This window comes from Elgaria multicarinata, chromosome 10 (assembly GCF_023053635.1).
Source record: "Elgaria multicarinata webbii isolate HBS135686 ecotype San Diego chromosome 10, rElgMul1.1.pri, whole genome shotgun sequence".
Lineage (NCBI taxonomy): Eukaryota > Metazoa > Chordata > Lepidosauria > Squamata > Anguidae > Elgaria > Elgaria multicarinata.
Window position 1 is genome coordinate 53,447,183 of NC_086180.1, and position 19,278 is coordinate 53,466,460.

Genomic DNA, 19,278 nt, shown 5'->3' on the forward strand with positions numbered 1-19,278 from the left:
AAAAATGCACAGAAAATTTCAGAAAGAACCAGTTGCTTTTAAAAATAAAATCAACTAACTAAGGGCACAATCCCATGGGGATGGCCATAAACCTTTGAACTCAGAAGCTTATAGTATGGTCATCCGATGCAGAGCAGGAGGAGAGAGGTAGAAGGTAGAAGGTAGAAGCATCTTCATCTCCATGCTCCTCTTGCTCTGCCTTTTGGTTAGATGGGCTTTTTTGGCCTTCTGACGGGCTCAGTGGAGAGGAATGGAAAGAGGCTGGGGAGGCCTGGGGATGTGGTGTAAATCGGTCTCCATAGTCTCCTCCCCACACACTGCCCCCCTTATCCTCCTCTGTGAGGTTGTCTTTGTGACCTCGGAGAGGCAGCCCACACAATTCTCTCTGCACCAGCTGCGAGGAGGAAGCGAAGTGGGTGGGGAGTTTGGATTCCTGGCTCCAAGGTTAGAGCACTGTCTTCGACCTCAGGTCCAGGAACCTGAACTATCCTATTGCCCATCCTCCCCGACTTTGTCTAGGGGCCATAGGATTGTTCTCTAAATGTTATTTATCAGGATCCCAAGAGTAACTCACTGAAGCAGTTTATGGTGTGTGTGTGTCTGTGTCCCTGGGATTCCAGAGTGTGAAAGAGTTTTGCCTTTGCCATGATTTGAGCACAGAGGGGCTCATTGAAGATCTGACTGAACAGTCTGTTACTCTAGTCTTTTTTTATTATTTTTACTCTAATGTATGTGCATGGGACCTGATCCTGATTGGTACCCTAGTGCAGGAGATAGGGGGCTTAAACCATTCCCTCGCCACTGTGATCTCAATCTGTATCAGGCCCCTGTGCTTCCAATTTATAGTGGAAAATTGTGCCCCATTTGGTTTAATGGATCTAAGTTCAAAAGTAGGCCTTCCCCTATGGGCACAAGTAACTGGGTCTGAAAGCAAAACACAGTGTTTGTATACGTGGTAGTTTGGTTTCTGTCCATTCTTTATATTTGTACAAAATGCAGCATAGCTAACATATTAATGAGCACTGACCAAAATCTAGTTTCTTTGCTATGAAACACTTTGAACTATCTTTGGATAGTAGTCGGTTTCATTTTATTTTATTAATGTATTTCTTAGCAGTCTTTCAAGATTGCAGTCTTCCCTGCATTATGAGATAGAACATACAATTATATATCAATATAACAGGTTTATTAAAAAAACATAAATCAATATTAAACAAATTTAAGAATGAATGAGTTAAATTCAAAATTTAAACAACTTATTTAGGTTTTAACACGTCTACATTTCTGCCTAATGTAATTTTTTAAAATGTTGTTGAACGAGGCCCTGAAGTTTTTATTTGAAAGACTTTTGTTTTATATAACGGTGGCTCAGAAAACTGCAAAGCCGTGAATGGAAAACATTTAAATTGTGGGTATCCCACAGCAGCACAATTTTTGTTTTGTTTAGTCAAACCGAGATTATTAGCGATTACAGAAACATATCCTTTGGCACGTAAGAAGTAGATGTTTAATTTTAAAAGAGGAAAGGAATTTGCTGCTCTTCCCTTTAAGAGGTCATGAACTTGAGCAGGAATGAATTTCTTTTGGCAGCTGTAGCTGTTTTGTTGCTTGCCTTTTGTCCCAAATACAGATTTGGGACAGGCGTGATGGTTATTGCCAGGCCTTTGACCCTCATGGGCAGGACTTGCTGCTCTTGAGGTCCAGCTTCAACGGATACTCTTGAAGGTCAGCTGTGCCTGCCGTCTGGTTTGGTGGGTGTCTGGCATGGTCACCCTTCTCATGTCAATGTTTGTTCATCTTGATGGGGAAGACACTGGTCTTGGCCAATGGTTCCAAGTTATTGGCTTTAAATGAAAGACAACATTGATTAATTTGACAGGGGGGAAGAAAGCACAAGACAAGGAAGAAAAATGGATGGATATAGTCACATTAATAGCAACCCCATGTTTACAAGAGGCCTTGTAAGACTTGCCAGCTGGCGACACAGTTTGCTTTTAAGTATTTCATGTGTTCATTTTCATGTTGAAATGTCTATTTCTTTGGGGGACTTTACAACTGTAGTATTACAATGGAGAAGAGAATTCTGTGTTATTGGGCTGCTTGGGTTTATTGGCTTGTCTTTGATGTTCTAAGTTCCCCACCCCCTCCTTTATGCATGACTGTGGCAGAGGTGTTCTGCCTGGTTGCTCCTCAGATGAAGAACCTGATGTCACAAAGTTTCTAAACACTGCCACAGGTTTCAGTGCTTCCCTCCCGCCATTCCCCAGATAAAGACAAAAAATACTGGGCACACAGAAACTAGCCTAACTTTCTTCCCGACCTGAAGAACAGTAATGTTGTAAATAAAGACACCTGTATCTAATTTTTATCCACTTATTAGGTTGGTTTTGAACAGCAAAATATCTAAACCAGATCACTCTAATCTGGCTGTAAGAAAGTACCAACAGATAGTAGCATTCTCTTCAGTGTGTACACACATATGTAGGAAACGAATTTCATATGGAAATATCCTTAGAAGAATGCTCTTATGGATAGGAAGCCAGGCTTGTAAATACGGTGTAGCCTACTTGGGAAAGGTGGAGAAACCATACTTATTACATCAAAGAGAGGACATTTCAGCATCACTTGAGGCAGACATACTGACTGTGGTGTAGTAACAGCATGCTGGGCTTGAACGGTTTGAAACTATGAAATGTACAGGGTATCCTTATTTATTTATATATTTATTTGAAACATTTCTTGGCTGCCTCTCAGGGCAGAAGGCCTCCCAAGGCAGCTCACAACAATACATAAAAACAGTATAAACACTGAAAGCAATGAAAACCTACACAGTAAAATGTCAGTTAAAAATAATAAGAGGTAACAGTAAAAGCTAACAATAAAATCATCAAGAACAACAAGGGCAATAGCAGCAAAACCGTACTCATTTAAGAGAAGGTCACGGTTAAATTAAACATTTTTAAGGGCTTCTTAAAAGCCTGCAAGGATGGCGCATGGTGGACCTCTGATGGGAGTTTGTTCCACAGGTGTGGGGCTACTGCTGAGAAGGCCCTCTCCCTTGGGTTTTACACAGAGTGGCTGTGAGGATAAAACTAGAGTGACCATATGCAAAGGAAGACAGGGCTCCTGTATCTTTAATAGTTGTATAGAAAAGGGAATATCAGCAAGTGTCATTTGTATGCATGCAGCACCTGGTAAAATTCCCGCTTCATCACAACAGTTAAAGCTGCAGGAGCTCTGCCCTCTTTTGTATCTGGTCACTCTACTATAGCTTCTGCACCAGGTGCTGCATGCATACAAATGACACCTGCTGAAATTCCCTTTTCTGCACAACTGTTAAAGTTATAAGAGCCCTGTCCTCGTTTTGATTGGTCACCCTAAATAAAACTGAGGTGACACATGTATAAGTTTCCTTGGCAGAACGGTGGGATGCAAATTTATCTAAACGGCTGTGGGTTTTTTTCTTCAATAGGAATTAGTGTAAATGTCATCCCCATCCGGAATACCCCATGTGTTGTGATGTGTGTGTATGTAGGTATGGGGGCGAGGAGAGATGAATAAAGTTTCCTCTCTGCAAGAACGAATCGTTCCACTTAGCCTTTGGCTTCCCTTCTTTTGGCCTTCTGGACTGTGGGCTGACTTCAGGGAATATGGTACTCTAAAATTTCAAGCCAGGATATTTGCAATAAGACCGGCGGTGACTGCAAGCTCTCTCTCTCTCTCTCTGTGTGCTGATGTTGGCATGCCAAATGCCATAGCGATTAGTGAACTGATCACTGCACACTGAAATAATAAAGAGTGCAACTCTTGCGAAACTGTAGAAGTACAAAACAAACATTGAGGTTGAAAAGGACCAGATGAGTTGAGGAAGAGGAATAGTTTTCCTCAGTAATAAGTCCCTGGCTTCATGAAAAGATAGATGAGACTTGAAGAAGAGTTAACATTTATTTTCCATCCTTCTATCCTTACCTGAAATAGATTGCTTACATGAAACATGTGACGGTTAAAACGAAAACATCACAAACGTATCTTATATCATTTTGATAAGTCAGATTCTATTTCTGTTGACCATTGGTGATGACGCAAAGATCTAAAAGCATGAAGAACAATTCCTCAAATGTCTGGGAAAATAAAAAAAAAGTCCTGATGCTGAAAAGACCATAATGAAGGCATCAAGTGGGCCTCTTCAGAGAGAGCATTCCACAGACATGGCGCCATCACTGAAAATGCCTTTTTGCTTGTAGCCACCCAGTTTGCTTCATTTAGTGGAGTCATGTGGAGAATGCCCTTTGGATCCAGGTAGGGTAAATGTGGGAAGAGATAATCTTTCACCTAGTGAATGTCATGACTGAGTGGGGAATTGAACCCTGGTCTCTCTAGTGCTAGGCGAATGCACTCCAATCACTACATCACATTGGCCACAAATGCATAGGCTAATGAGTAAATCATGGGGGAGCAACAGAAGGCAGGGGAAAGGTGAGTCCCAAAGAAGTTCAGCTTCTTTCCCACCTTCTGCATCATCAAATGATGACTTGCACACCACAAAGGACCAAGAACTTTGGTAAATCCATGCTTGCCTGCAGACTTTTTCCAGACACAGTTGTTGCTCTGGATGCTCTCATGTTCCTGCAGCTTGAAAGATATCAAGGTAACTTACGCCTGGAACGCTCTTCCAGAACATTTGAGAACTACAAGTTCAATCGCAGCTTTTAAAGCTCAGCTAAAATCTTTTCTTTTTCCTAAAGCTTTTAAAACTTGATTTTGTTCTGACTTTATACTGCTAGTTTTACCCTACCCTGTGCCTGTTTGGTGCATTCTCTTCCCCTCCTTATTGTTTTATTATGATTTTATTAGAATGTCTTGCTATTTACTGTTTTACTCTGTACAGCACCATGTACATTGATGGTGCTATATAAATAAATAATAATAATAATAATAATAATAATAATAATAATAATAAAGTCAAATCCATTCATCTGTCTAAACCAGCTCCAGTTGATTAATACATCTGTGCTATTAAATCTTGAAATGCTCTCCTGCAAAGGACAGGAGAAATAATACTTCGCACATATATGTATGCTGATCCCAGTATGAAGCACTGATTATCTCAGAAATTTGCACAACAACCTTCCAAGGTTTGTCAGTACTATTATTTTTATTTCCATATTGCACATGGGAAAGTAAGGCTGTGAAATTTATCAAGGCAATTGGCTTGGAGATTGATGTATTTTACACTCCCAGATGAAATGCTTTGGCATCGGAAGTGGTGTAAAGTCACAAGCAACATTGTTAGAATTCATGCGTGGAGACCATAAAAGTTGAACCATTGAACTGCTCATTACTGGCTTCACATTATTATGGAGATTATGATGCTAAGTCACACTGTGAAGTCATGCTATGGCTGAGCCATATGAAAATGGTTTGTGGTGAAATGGTCTGACCCACATGGTTTAATGTTAGTGGGGCTCTGGAGTATTTTCAGTGCTTTTCTTTTATTTATTTATTTCTTTTATTTATTTATTTATTTATTTATTACATTTTTATACCGCCCAATAGCCAAAGCTCTCTGAGCGGTTCACAAAAATTAAAACCATCATAAAACAGCCAACAAGTTAAAAACACAAGTACAAAATACAATATAAAAAGCACAACCAGGATAAAACCACGCAGCAAAATTGATATAAGGTTAAAATACAGAGTTAAAACAGTATAATTTAAATTTAAGTTAAAATTAAGTGTTAAAATACTGAGTGAATAAAAAGGTCTTCAGCTGGCGACGAAACGAGTACAGTGTAGGTGCCAGGCGGACCTCTCTGGGGAGCTCATTCCACAACCGGGGTGCCAAAGCGGAGAAAGCCCTCCTCTTAGTAGCCGCCTCTTTTCTTCCTCTGCCCTCTCTAGACTCAAAGGTTGTTGGGGAAAGTACCTCCAGTCTCCTCACTTCACATAATAGTATGTTACAAGTCCTTTGTACAGTGTGGGTGTGCCCAATGTTACCTTTCTTTCAAGGCACAATCCTATGCATGTTTAGACCGAAAAAAGCCTACAACTCCCAGCATGCCTCAGCCAACATGACTTTGTAGGGAGTTTTTTTCTATCTAAACATGTATAGAATTGCACTCTTAGTTGAGGGTTTTTAGGCTCTGGACTAGGGAAGTGGCTGGCAGGGCTTGACTTACCATTACGTAGAAAGAAGTGGGTGCAGCAGATGGTGGAGGAGGGGAAGAGTGGAGCTTTCCCCCTACAAAGGGTCTTCTGCTGCTTGCCAGCCATGCTGGCCCAAGAAGAAGCAGCCGCTTGGTCACCCTTGTGCCTCTCCTCCTGACCCTACCAGCCAGCCGGCTTAGTTTCCTTAGTGGGGCCATGTGCGCTCACATCGCCAGTGTGCTACCTCTGCAAGGTCTTTCTGCCTTACAGAGGCAGGGTGCTGGTGATGCGGGTGTGCGTGTCCATGCTTGGAAAAGTAAGATGCTTGGTGGCGGGTAGGGTCAAGAGGCGTGCGGGTGACCGAGTGGCTGCTTCTTCTTGTGCACACACGGATGGGGCCAAGGGGAGGAGAGGGGGCCATGGGGAAACAGCAGGTCATTGGTGCTTCAGCTGGTGACCTGCCTTGGTCCAGGCCTAGTGGCTGGGAAGTAACTGAAGATGTGTGGATCTGTGCAGTGGACAAATAGTTAATCATGAATCTGAGAAAGAATGTGTTCCTTATTCCCTGCCTTTCCTGGCTAAAAGAGTTCTGCCCAGAAAAGTCTGCCTACTGGCTTGAAGGTCTTATAGTCCCCACCCTGGCCATGGTGCAGTGAGGTTAAGCGCTGATGCTTGATTCCTAGACTAATCTATGGAAGATAAAGCTATCAATGACTGCTAGCTCAATGCTTCCTCCGGGATCAGAGGCAGTATATCCCTGAATACCAGTTGCTGGTGAGAGGGCTATGGTGGGCTTCCCATAGGTATCTGATTGGTCACAGTGGGAAACAGAATGATGGACTAGATAGTCCTTTGGTCTGAACCAGCAGGGCTCTTATGTTCATGGCTTCCAATTTGTGCCTTTGAAAGGACATAAAGCAGCACTTTCCTTTTGTGGCTCACAGCACCATACAGAAGTACAGAACTTTGGGTGCATGTGGTTCTTTTCACTTCCATTGCTGCTGCTGCTGCTGCTTATTATTATTATTATTATTATTATTATTATTATTATTATTATTATTATTATTATTATTTCATTTCTATACTGCCCTATAATCAAAACTCTCTAGTGGTTTCATAAAAAAATGCAACAGCAACATTACAAAATACAACATTATGATAAAAACAGTCTAAACATTTTTAACATACAAAATTTTAAACAGTTTTAACATCTAAAAACAATTTAAGTAATCATTTTTTTAAATAATAGACCTGTTCAAGACAGCAGACATAAATGCCCCATCATTGGGGGTAGACGGCAGCCTTAACCTGGCGTGGAAAAGATGCCGGTGTCAGCGCCAGGCAAGCCTCAGTGGGTTTGCTAGATAGCAACTCTTACATGTACTGTAACTAAAAGTTCCATTGAAAGCAGTGAGACTTACTTTTGAACAGCATGTTTAGGGGCAGGAAGTATTAAAAACAAACCAACCACACTGGACAGCAATGTAACTTGAAAATCCTGAGATATAGTTGACATGACATTGTTATCATTGGCCATTTGGCCACTTGTGGGATTTCAATGGTTTGAATCATTCAGTATTTCAACAAAAAAATTAAAAAGTATATGGGATAAGAAGGAATGTGTAAAACAGAGATCATTGTCTTTCCTTTGACCTGTAATTATCCTGGTTTGTCCCAATTATCCGTGTTAACAATAACACCGTGTAAAGGTCTTTGCTGGTTTATTGGTGATGAGAATCTTGCTGTCTAGTTTCACATTTTGTACCGTGGATGTATGTCACAGTTCATGTGTTTTTAGATAAACCTGTCATGAAAATGCCTTGAGATAAATATTTTAAATGAGAACCCATTTCGGTGAGGGATAGAAATGATGCATCACAGTTCATATCTCAAACCTTTCACGTGTTGATTTTATTATATAACTAAGCTACATGGTTTTTTCCAGATCTGAAAGATTAAGTAAACTGGAAGTGATCCAGGTCATTTAGGTTAGCGAGGGAAAGAGAAGGGTGAATGGAGATAATCTGCTGTGATAACCAAGGAGGTATCAAATTTGTTTGCTTCATTTCAGGACAACATTGCATTGTTCTTAAGAGGCTGCAAGGAACTGGGGCTTAAAGAATCTCAGCTTTTTGACCCAGGAGACCTACAGGACACCTCAAACAGAGCAACAGTCAAGTAAGTAAAATGCCACCTGCATTTCTGCAGTTAGAGCAGTATGCATGTCTGCACTCCATTTGTAATAAAACTTTTGTTGTGTGGTAAAGATGGTAGAATTATAAGATGGTTGGCTTTCATTATGCTAGTCTATTAGCATGAAATGGTGCTAGAGGGAGGTCATAGACAAACTTCAAGATAGATTGCCCCAAATGCACCATCATTGTTTTCCTTTTTAGTTTAGTTTCTTTAAGAGAAGGAGAAGGAGCTTCCAGACAGGGACAGATGGAAGCCTGACTTTGTGATAGCACCAGTAAGGCATGTTTGTGCTGAAGGCGGACCTCCCCCCGTGGGGCCTCAAAAAGTCACAGTGCATTGGGTCAGGAGGGCTGCCAGAGTTGAGAGCACCAGAATTCTGTGCAAAATATTTACTGTAGTTTTAATATTTTGCCCAGAGCACTGAACGGTCTAAATCCCACTCCTGATTTAAAATATAACCTGATGCTTTGAAAACAAATGCTAGGGTGGTATTGAGATGAAAGCATTTGGGGTTTTGTTTTGTTTTTGAAATAGCTTAAATTTATGGCTCTTATCCATCTTTATCCTACCCATGCTTCTAAGTAGGCAGAAAAATTAAGTACCTTGTTTTATAGATTAAAGGGTTTTTCAAGATGGTTTTTAGTACTCATTAAAGGATCCTCAAAAGCTGATGGCCCTGTGGTTAAACAAACCATCAGCCTGTTTAATTTGTGATGAAAATAGTAGACACCGTGTCTGCGTGTGCATGAGAGAGAATGAGATTAAGCAAAATATCTATCCCTCACACTCCCGCATAACACACAGCAACAAACATTGCCATCCCAAAGTAGTGGGAATAAATAGCCTTGATTTTATTTTTGATGACTGTACCTTCCATTCTCAACATTGCTCTGAGGTATCCACGTGCAGTTCCAAGATGTTCTCCCATTCACGTTCTGGCCAGGCCCAGACATTTTATCAGCACAGATGTGAAACTACACATCAGCCACCTTTTGATCACTCTTTGGAAGTGAAACAGGCCTAGGGCCTGGTTCTGGAAAGTGAGAATAATAGACTGCTGTGAGAGGCTGAAAGACACTGGGAAGGGGGAAGACAGAGGCCTGGAGCTTGGTAGAAGTAACCTCCACTAGCACTATTTGAGGCCTTAGCTAGACCTACTTTATAGTCCGCGACGGAGGAGGGAAGATCTCCTGTTGTGATTAACACGAGATCCCTCCTCCGTTTACACGTGAGGCGTGAGGCGTGACGACCTCAGGATTTTTTTTAAAAGAGGACGGAGCGCATAAACGGTCGTGCGTTAAAGGTAAGGTTTTTTTAAAAAAATTAATTACTTTTCCTGCTCCTCCCACCCTAGCCCCGATGGATGCAGCGCTCCTGAGGAGCCCTGTGCGTGGCTCCCGCGTGGAGCTGGCTCAAACCGCAGCCACGGGCCGCATGTTACGCAGTCTCGGGCTCAGCCCAGGACCGCGGAGAAAGCGGGCCCAAAGGGGAGGGCTCTATCCCGGGGCAAGGGAGGGATCATTCCTCCGGGATCCCCTGTGCATCATGTGGACGCACAGGGAGGATCCCAGGGTTCGCCCCGTGATAAAGCCTGGTCTAGCTAAGGCCTGAGTTTGTGAAATAACACCATTGGATAGTGCCCTATAAATGCTAAGTATTATCTTTACCATAATCTTGTGTTTTTCCTGCATTGAGCAGGGGGTTGGATTTGATGGCCTTATAGGCCCCTTCCAACTCTAGTATTCTAGTATTCTATGATCATGCAATGTATATATTCTCTTTATAGATGTTATGGTGTCATGTTTAGAGGTCCTTCTGTCTACTCTCATTTCTTCTTTTATATTGCAGCCATGGTTGTGTTTCTTTCCAAGCAGGCTGGCTGCAATCCAACATTCAGTTGCACATGCCTCAGCCCAGAGGTGTCAATGGGACTTAGTATGCAACTGGGCCGAGCATTGCAGCATTATATGTTGAACCCACAAGTTCACAGACTTGGGCTATAAGTCAGGAATGTTAACATTAGACAGAAGACTACTGTTCTTTGACAGCTCATCATCCAGGAAACAGCTGAGTTAAGATTTTGTGGGAAATCACAGCTAGTCATGAAGAACCTAGGATAATGGAAGTTGTCAACGTACTTTCCTCTAGCAGCCAATTTGACTTGATTTTGGCTTACACTTGACTCTGCAGGAGCCCCTGAACTAAGTCTTAATAAACAACACAACTTGTGACCCACTAGATAACAGCATTTATATTGCTGAGTGAAATCCAGAGGTTGCAATGTGGGGTGGGGACACATTTCTGAACTTTGAGCAAACAAAGGGCAGTTGCTGGGGAGACCGAGAAACAAATAAAATATCAAGGCTCTTACCGATGTGTGTTTCACAAATCAAAACTTGTTTGGAATGCAGGGACCTGTAAGGAAAGCTAGAGAGAATGGTCCATTCACTCATCTTGCTCGATCCACTCCTGGTCTAAGTAGTTACCTGCAGGTTTTTGGATGTGCTGGGACTGAAATAAGAGACTATTGCTGGGACCGAGGGCCCAGAGAAAACTAGAGCTGTTGGTTCTTGGGAGGATGACTGGGGAACTCAGGCAGGATTTTCTGGTAAGGGCAGTGCCAGGGCCAAGCATCAGGAACAGCCATCCCAAAATCCAAATAGGGCTGATGTTGCATGTGCCTGTTCCAGAGGGCTCAGGGGCACGAGCAGCCACAGGCCTTTGCTAGGTGAGGGGTTAGCCCAGTGCAAGGCCTGGACTCGTCCCTGAACGTCCAGACAATGCACAGGGGATCCTGGGCTCAGGCAAGGGTCAAACCTCCCTCGCCCCAGGGTAACTGGCACCACTTGTGGCCCGGTATTTCCTGCGGTCTCGGGCTGAGCGTGTAGCCCGTTCTGCTGCTTTTCCCGGCTACCGCATTTACTCGCGATTAGCCGGGAAAAGCGGCGGACGGCGCGCAGGGCAGGGTGGCGAGATGGGGGGAATCAGAGCCAGGGGGTATGGGGCAGAATCGGAGCCTGGGGGGGATGGGTGGAAACGGAGATCGCAGGCGGGGGATCCTGGGCAGGGATCGCGGGTGGGGGAGAAACGGAGATCGCAGGTGGGGGGAAATGAAGATTGCGGGTGGGGGATCGCAGGCGGGGGGGGGAACGGAGCCAGGAGGAGATGGGGGGGAACAGAGCCATGGGGAGAGGGGGGACATCGGAGCCAGGGGGGGAGCAAGGAACCCTTTTTTTAAAAAAAAAAAAACCTTACCTTTATCGTTGGTGCGCTCCTGTGCACATGGCCCTTTAAAACTAAAAAAAATGGCAGACGCAACGGATCCTTCCTGCAGCCCGTTGCGTCTTATATGTAGACGGGGCAACGGCCCGCACTACTTGTAGCACGGGCTCGCCCCTCCTCCTGCACGGATTCCAAGGTAGGTCTAGCAAAGCCCACAGTCACAGGCCTAATCTACACCAAGCAGGCTATTGCACTATGAAAGCGGTATGAAAGCAGTATATAAAAGGCAGGAGCCACACTACTGCTTTATAGCAGTATTGAAGTACACTGACAACTGTTGGGGCCCATTGAGACATACCATATACCGCTTTCATACTGCCTTCATAGTGCTATATCCTGCTTGGTGTGGCTCCTGCCTTTCATATACTGCTTTCATACTGTTTTCATAGTGCAATATCCTACTTGGTTGTAGATTAGGCCTTAGACAGTGCCAAATTCTTGCCAAATAGCATTGTGTGGCCAAACTGCAGAGTCCTTGACATGCAGGATCAAGGGTGAGGGAAGTGGAGCAAGCTGAGACAGGAGTATACAAGGTCTGCCCAGGGGAGTGGCAAACTCCAAGGCTGAGTTCTTCAGTCAAGTCATTTAGGATCTGGTCTTCAAGAGCTGAGCCAGAGAATGGATCAGGGTATTTATTTATTTATTTATAAATAAATAAATGGGTAGGAACTAATCCATCAATACTGGGGATTTTGCAGGCCTGACCCAGTTCCCAGCTACTACTTAGGATTGAGGTTACCATCAGCATGTCAGAAAGCCAACCTAAATCATGATTAAGGCCTTTGAACGCATGTCGGATCTGGAAATGAATTCTAGTTCAGCACAGCCTCTTGTTCAATCCACCTCTTCCATGATCGATTTGTCAATCATACCAAAGTGATCATGGTTGCAGGCAAAAGTTCATAAATCTAGCAAGATATACGGAGGCTGGAGTCAGCATGCCCTCTTTCTCCACATGTTTTGCACTTGTTTAGTTCCAATGAGCAATAGCTGCTCACCTATAGTCATTATTTTGTAGCTAAAATAATATCTGTGTTGATTGTAGTAACAGTGGAGAAATGCTGTAAAAATGAATGAATTATTGCTCTCTATCTTCCCAGTTGGCTTCGTGTGTTTCTAACCAGCAGACACATCCTGCAGGCTTTTGTTAGGGGAAACATGTGACCTACTGCATAATACAAGCTCTTGGAAAGAGTTTCTGCTTTCTGATATTTCTCTCTCCTTTCTTCTTGTGTGCGCCATGCATCCAGGAATCTTGACTGTAGCAGGAAGCTGAAAAATGTAAGTATTTAAATTTGTAGTGCGGTTTCCCCCCCCCTCCCCCTTGCTCTGGATAGCTTTATTGTAACAGATGAAGCTTGGGCTGAAAAGAGCTTTTGTGTATCGGTATGCACTTTGTCTCTTTGCAATTCATGATCGGTGCTGTTGCTGCTGCTGCCCTGGAGAGCTATCTTTGCTCCAGCTTCAATTAGGAAATAACATAAGTCCCATAGGCACCAGCAGGGTTTTAATGTTTGGCACAAATGAAGTAACCACTTTTAAGAAAAACAAAACTGCCCTTTCCAATTTGCAAAGAGTAACTTGGATTTCTGCAAGGTTCATAGATTTGTGTCAGACCTTTCAAGAAATAGCATCGATGTTACTACTGAAATTGTCTTGTATATAAACTTCGCAAGACTGTCATTTTTCACTGCAGCTGCAAACTTCCATTTGTTTCTGTGTTGTTCATATGGGGCTGTAATTTTGAAACAGACTTTTCTATTCTGTTGTATTGTCGGTTGAAATCAGTGACAGTAGAGTTGTACAGTGAGGAAGGACATTTTAAATTCAGTTGGTCACAGAGGTAGACAAACTATCTAAAGCCAGACAAAACTTCTGGTTTTACCATCAACTGTAAACTACCGAGCATTCAAGTTGAATTTGGCTGACATCCTTGAACACTCTCAGGAAATGACAAGAACTTTCAGTAAGAACTTTTCAAGCCCATAATCATAGCCACAGGTAAAAAGGGCACCGTTATTTTATCCTGCCTTTCTTGTCATCAGTGCTGTAATGGTTTCTCCTCCAACAGTGCACGGATATACAAGGGAACCTTTTGAAATTGTTGCATTTAAAGTTGCCTGATGCAAGACTTACTAAAACAAAAACTATTTATCTTCAGTTATATTATTTTTTCAAAGAGGCAGGAATTATTCATGAAGTTAATAATAATTTAGAAATTGAACCTGCCTCCCCAACCAAAAGAGGTTCTCTAGCAGATTTACCAAATCATAACTTATCATTAAAACTCTTTCCTTTTTATCTCCCTGCACAATCCAAATCTAGTAATAGAATCATTCATGCCTTAGAAAGCCTTGTTGAATTTAAAAAGATGATTAGAGATGCTTTCTATAACTCTGAAATGATGCTGCCCAGCAGGTCCCTTTGGGAAGGCAATTCTGAAGTCGTTGCTCCAGGGTTGCAGTTTTATGGTTTCAACTGGATTATCGTAAATTTATTTACGTTTCTAAAGATTCTTCATTGTTAGTTGCTTCTTGAAAGGAGTGAAGCACCTTAACAAGCAAGAAGATGATTTTTTTTGTTAAAGCCCTGTTCTTAATACTTAGTTTTTTAGTTTGAGCCAATGCATATTTATGCAGAAGCAAGTTCCACTGGATTCAATGAGAATTACTCCAAAGTAGGAACCAAACTCCACAACATGTTGGGCGATCCCAATGTAGTTTTCTGTTTGTAAAAAATAGTCCTGGGATGTGTGCATTTAGGGTCAAATTCATGGTGTGGGGAGAGATGGATCTAACCCTTTTCCTCCTATGTCTCAACCCTAATTGCAATTGATCCATGTGAACTTAAATGTACTTTAGTATATATGGGGCTTGTAGCCATCCGGTCCAATCCTAGTGGGCCTTACTCCTATAGGATCAGGCTGCATGGCTGCAACCCTGTACATACTGGAGTAAGCCCATTAAATCCAGTGTGACTTTCTTCCAGGTATGTATGAATATGTTTGCAGACTTGCAGCACAATCCTAAGCATATTCACCTAGATGTAAGTTGCACTGAGCACAAGGGGGCTTCCTCTCAAGCAAGTGTGTTTAGGATTACACCCTTAATCTGGTACGGGAGTAGAATTCAGAGCACAGCTTCCTATGCAGAAGTCAGCAAGTAGGAAACTCCATATGAGAGGGTCCACACCATTCTCAAATTTAAAAAAACAACAACACATTTTGGCATCAAACAGATTCTGCTCTAGGTGAGCACTGATGCAACATTGTCTCTGCAACACCTCTAACCCAAAGACAGACCACATTTTCTTTTTCTTTTTCTTTTTGTACACTTCCGATATTTCAGGCGACAAATCTTTTATTTCAATTTTTGAGTCATTTTTCAGAACCATTAATGTCACACAGTTGGACTTCTTATCTTGACTAGTTAAAGCAAAAGATGACAGATGATTCCATCAGTATCTGAATACTAGAACTTATAAAAAAAATTATCAGGAAATGTATTATGAAAACGTTGGCTTCCTAAGTGGTAGAATAGTGGAACATTTTCAGTTCACATCATTATATATGGGTGTGCTTCCCACCACCCCCACAATGAATTTCTTTCTTTATGTGGAAATTTCCTGTCAATTATCTGATTGTTATCTAGACTGATCCCAAGCACAGCACCTGGAGTTACTAAATAAACAGGAAAACTTCTTTTAAAAAAACAAAACACTACTGAAACACAAACAGACCACAAAATTAATTGATGCCTTTAAAAAGATAGTGCTCATAAAAATTAATCTCTCTGCCTACTTAGGGTTCACACACACACCCCGAATTGGGGAGGGGCCATAACTAGAGCACATGCTTTACATGCAAAAGATCCCATTGCCAGGTAGGGCTGGGAGAGACCCCTCTCTTTCACTCTGCCTGGAGAGCTGCCAACAGTCAGTGTAGACAATACTGAGCTTAGATGGACTAGTGGTAGGGTGACCATATGAAAAGGAGGACAGGGCTCCTCTATCTTTAGCAGTAATGTAGAAAAGGGAATTGCAGCAGGTGTCAATTGAAGAGGGTGAAATTCTCTTTTCATGACAATAGTTAAAGCTGCAGAAGCCCTGCTTTCTTTTGTATCTGGCCACTCTACTATAGCTAGTGTAGCTTTAACTGTTGTGATGAAGAGGGAATTTCACCCACTTCAATTGACACCTGCTGCAATTCCCTTTTCTATAATACTGTTAAAGATACAGGAGCCCTGTCCTTCTTTTCATATGGTCGCCCAAACTAGTGGTCTAACTCTAGGGTGACCATATGAAAAGGAGGACAGGGCTCCTGTATCTTTAACAGTTGTATTGAAAAGAGAATTTCAGCAGGTGTCATTTCACCTGGTGAAATTTCCTCTTTGTTGCAACAGTTAAAGCTGCAGGTGTCCTGCCCTCTTTTAAATCTGGTCACTCTACTATAGCTCTTGCATCTTTAACTGTTGTGATGAAGAGGGAATTTCACCATATACAAATGACACGTGCTGAAATTCCCTTTTCTATGCAACTGTTAAAGATACAGGAGCCCTGTCCTCCTTTCCATATGGTCACCCTAGTTGTACAGAAAAGGGAATTCAGCTCCCCATGCCCCTGCTTTGCATATTGGTCTCCTTTGTTAGCTGCACGTATACATGTGGGTTACAGAGCAGTGAGGTGAATCAGTAAAGTGTGCAGGTTTCAAAGCAGAGCAGTGAAGGGATTGGTAAATATGCGCAAATTCCAAGGCAGAGCAGTAAGACTGCGGGGAGAATTATGCCGATTGCAAGGTAGAGCAATGAGGTAGATGGCTAAAATATACAAATATCATGGTAGAGCAATAAAGCTGAGTGGAAAATTATGCAGATTTCATAGTGGCAGACTTTCACATCTATGCACTTACGCAAGACGGAAAGTTTAAAATATTTTTTTAAGAGGTTGAGAATGTGTTCAGGATACTCTCTGGTGTCCTTTCTTCTTGATTTTTAGCACCACAGGGCAGAGGGCACTGCCAAGGAATGAATGAGAATGGCATTGTCTCTAGCAAGGTCATGAGGCGCAACACAGGTTTTTGCTGCTCTTGCTGGGTGGCTCTAGCCATTGGCAACAACCCACAATGAAGTTGCTTTTCTGGGTTTGGATACTATGAAAGCAAGCCACCCTGAACAACCAAACCACAAGCCATGGGTTTTCAGAGTGGCTTGTTCATGAAAGATAAGTCACCCTGAAAAAACTGTGCTGCATTCAGACATCACGACAGCCCACCATCGGTGGTCACTCATGGTGGGTTGTTGTGTTGTGTGAATCAGATCAATGAATTAGGACTGAAGAAGCATCTGTTTAAAATTTCCTCCGAGTCATAAACTCATAAGAAGACCTTGGGCAGTCCATGTTCTTTTAGTTGCAGTCCTCCTATCTGTAGTGTTATGGTGCAAGTTCATGTTAGCTGCCATTGGCAAAGGCTTAGTACAAATTTAATCAGCACTTACAAATTGTACAAGTTAGGGACTCTATGCATGTAGAGGAAAAAGTCAGCTGAAAACCAGTGTGTATTTTGTAAGATACAGAGAATCAGTTTACTCCTTCAGGGTTAAGAACATAAGAGCTGTGCTGGATCAGACCAAACGCCTACATAGTCCAGCGTTCTGCTTGCATAGTGGCCAACAAGATGTCTTTTGGAAGTTCACAAGGAGGGCATGAGTGGAATAGCACCCTCCTACTTGTGTTCCCCAGCAATTTCGACACTTACTTATTTGTTATAATTAAAAAATTACAAATGCTAAGCCACCTCAGCACCTATTAAAATGGCAGATGAATCAAACTAAGCCTGATTTCTAACAGAACTATAACAAACATTTGGCATACAGTCGGTATCTGTATGAAAGTCAATGGCAAGTTATTTTAATATCTTAAAATTTTACCATTGATAGCAATGTATGAAGATATAATAGAAACAATTTCAGTTCTCTTGTTAAGGCTTTTAAAACTATTTCATTGATCTTTGAACCTTGTGACTCTTGAGGAGTTGTTGTGCTTGGATTTTCTTTATTCGGCCTCCCAGGAATTGTTGAATAAATTTTGATCATGAGCTCTATTGTTGCTACTTCACTTATGTTAAAAACAACAACAGCATACTAATGTGACTACAAAGTCTTTACAACAGTGTTATATTTAATACCATTCTTGCTGTTTTATGACATGGAAGACAGTTTCCCCTTTTGAAATAGAAAACCTTAAAAAAAAAACACCTACTACTGACAAATGATTTATAGTGCAATCCTGTAAATGTCTACTCAGAAGTAAGCCCCACTGAGTTGAATGAGACCTTCCCCTAGTTAAGTGTGTATAGGATTGTGGCCTAAGGGTGCTGGGAATTGTAGGACTTCTTTTTTATTATTTATTTATTTATTACTTTTTTATACTGCCCGATAGCTGAAGCTCTCTGGGCGATTCACAAAAATTAAAATCATGAAGAGCATAAAAACAACCAACAATCTGACTAAGCATGGATAAGATTGCATTTTAAATGTGATTTATGCAGGCTGAGAGACAGCTAGGAAAAGTTACTGAACTGAACTGATCAAATGCTTACATTAAATTTTACCCCCTAATTTATGTTCCTTGAATTCTCAGGTTTTAGTCACCATCTATTGGCTGGGGAAAACTGCAAACAGCAGCACTTACTATAGTGGAGCAACACTGAACCTGAAGGAGTTTGAAGGGTTGCTAACCCAGATGAGAAAGGTATTTCTGTCACTTTGGGGATAAATATAGAGTTTTAACAAACTATTAAAGGCTTGGATTTCTCCCAAATATTGTGGCTGGCACCCAACAGATTTTGTTATCATTTTTTCTTTTAACAATTTGACAGTCATATGAAGGATGGACAGTGAAATGAAATATGAATAAGGGCTTATGGCAATATTTTCTAACTGCTCTTACAGATTCTAAATGGATGCAATGCAGTCTTTATTCATTAACTTAATTAAATAATTATTGTTAACAATGAATATTGTTCAAGTACACCTGCTGTTGTTCCTGTATGTATCATTGTGACAACTTTAACGCTCGTGTAATTTTTTCCACTGTTGGCTTTGGAGTGAGGTTTTCCATCACAGAGGCAGTAAGAGCCAGTTTCAATGTTCCTTACTCTAAATGTAGACCAGCCTCCCCCAACCTGATGCTCACCAGATGTGTTGGACTCCAACTCCCATCATGCTGGATGGGGATGATGGGATGTGTAGTCCAAGGGCAGTCTGCAACGGAGGCCTAGCATGCACACACTGGGACTGTTGGGGCTAGAGTGTGTGGAAGGCCCCCATTGAATTATGTCCCAATACATCTGGTGAATAGGAAGCTGTTGTATCATAACATAATTTAACATATACTGCCTTGGTGCTTTCAGGCTCTGTACACTAGTAGCACCATGTGGTGATAGTGATGATGATGGGCTCTGTGTGCTGGGCTGGAATAAAATAAGGAGTTTTTAATCATCGCACAACACATGGCTAGCATCTGCATGATAAAAGATTGTGTTGTGTAATGTCTTAACAACAGAAGAGCTCCTGTGTCGTTAGGTCACCCACCATTTTATTTCCACATATAGTGTCATTCCAGGGAAGAATGACACCCTGGAATGACACTATATGT

The 19,278-nt window shown here is 41.9% G+C and overlaps 1 protein-coding gene across 1 annotated transcript in view; it reads left to right on the forward strand.

The window, feature by feature from the left end:
• The window catches only part of LIMCH1 (LIM and calponin homology domains 1), a 205,945-nt gene that overhangs the window by 107,919 nt on the left and 78,748 nt on the right, over positions 1-19,278 (forward strand). Inside the window, exons 4-6 of the mRNA XM_063136424.1 lie at positions 8,219-8,325; positions 12,876-12,906; positions 18,262-18,372. Coding sequence (XP_062992494.1) covers positions 8,219-8,325; positions 12,876-12,906; positions 18,262-18,372 — 249 coding nt within the window. The remainder of the gene's footprint in view (positions 1-8,218; positions 8,326-12,875; positions 12,907-18,261; positions 18,373-19,278) is intronic.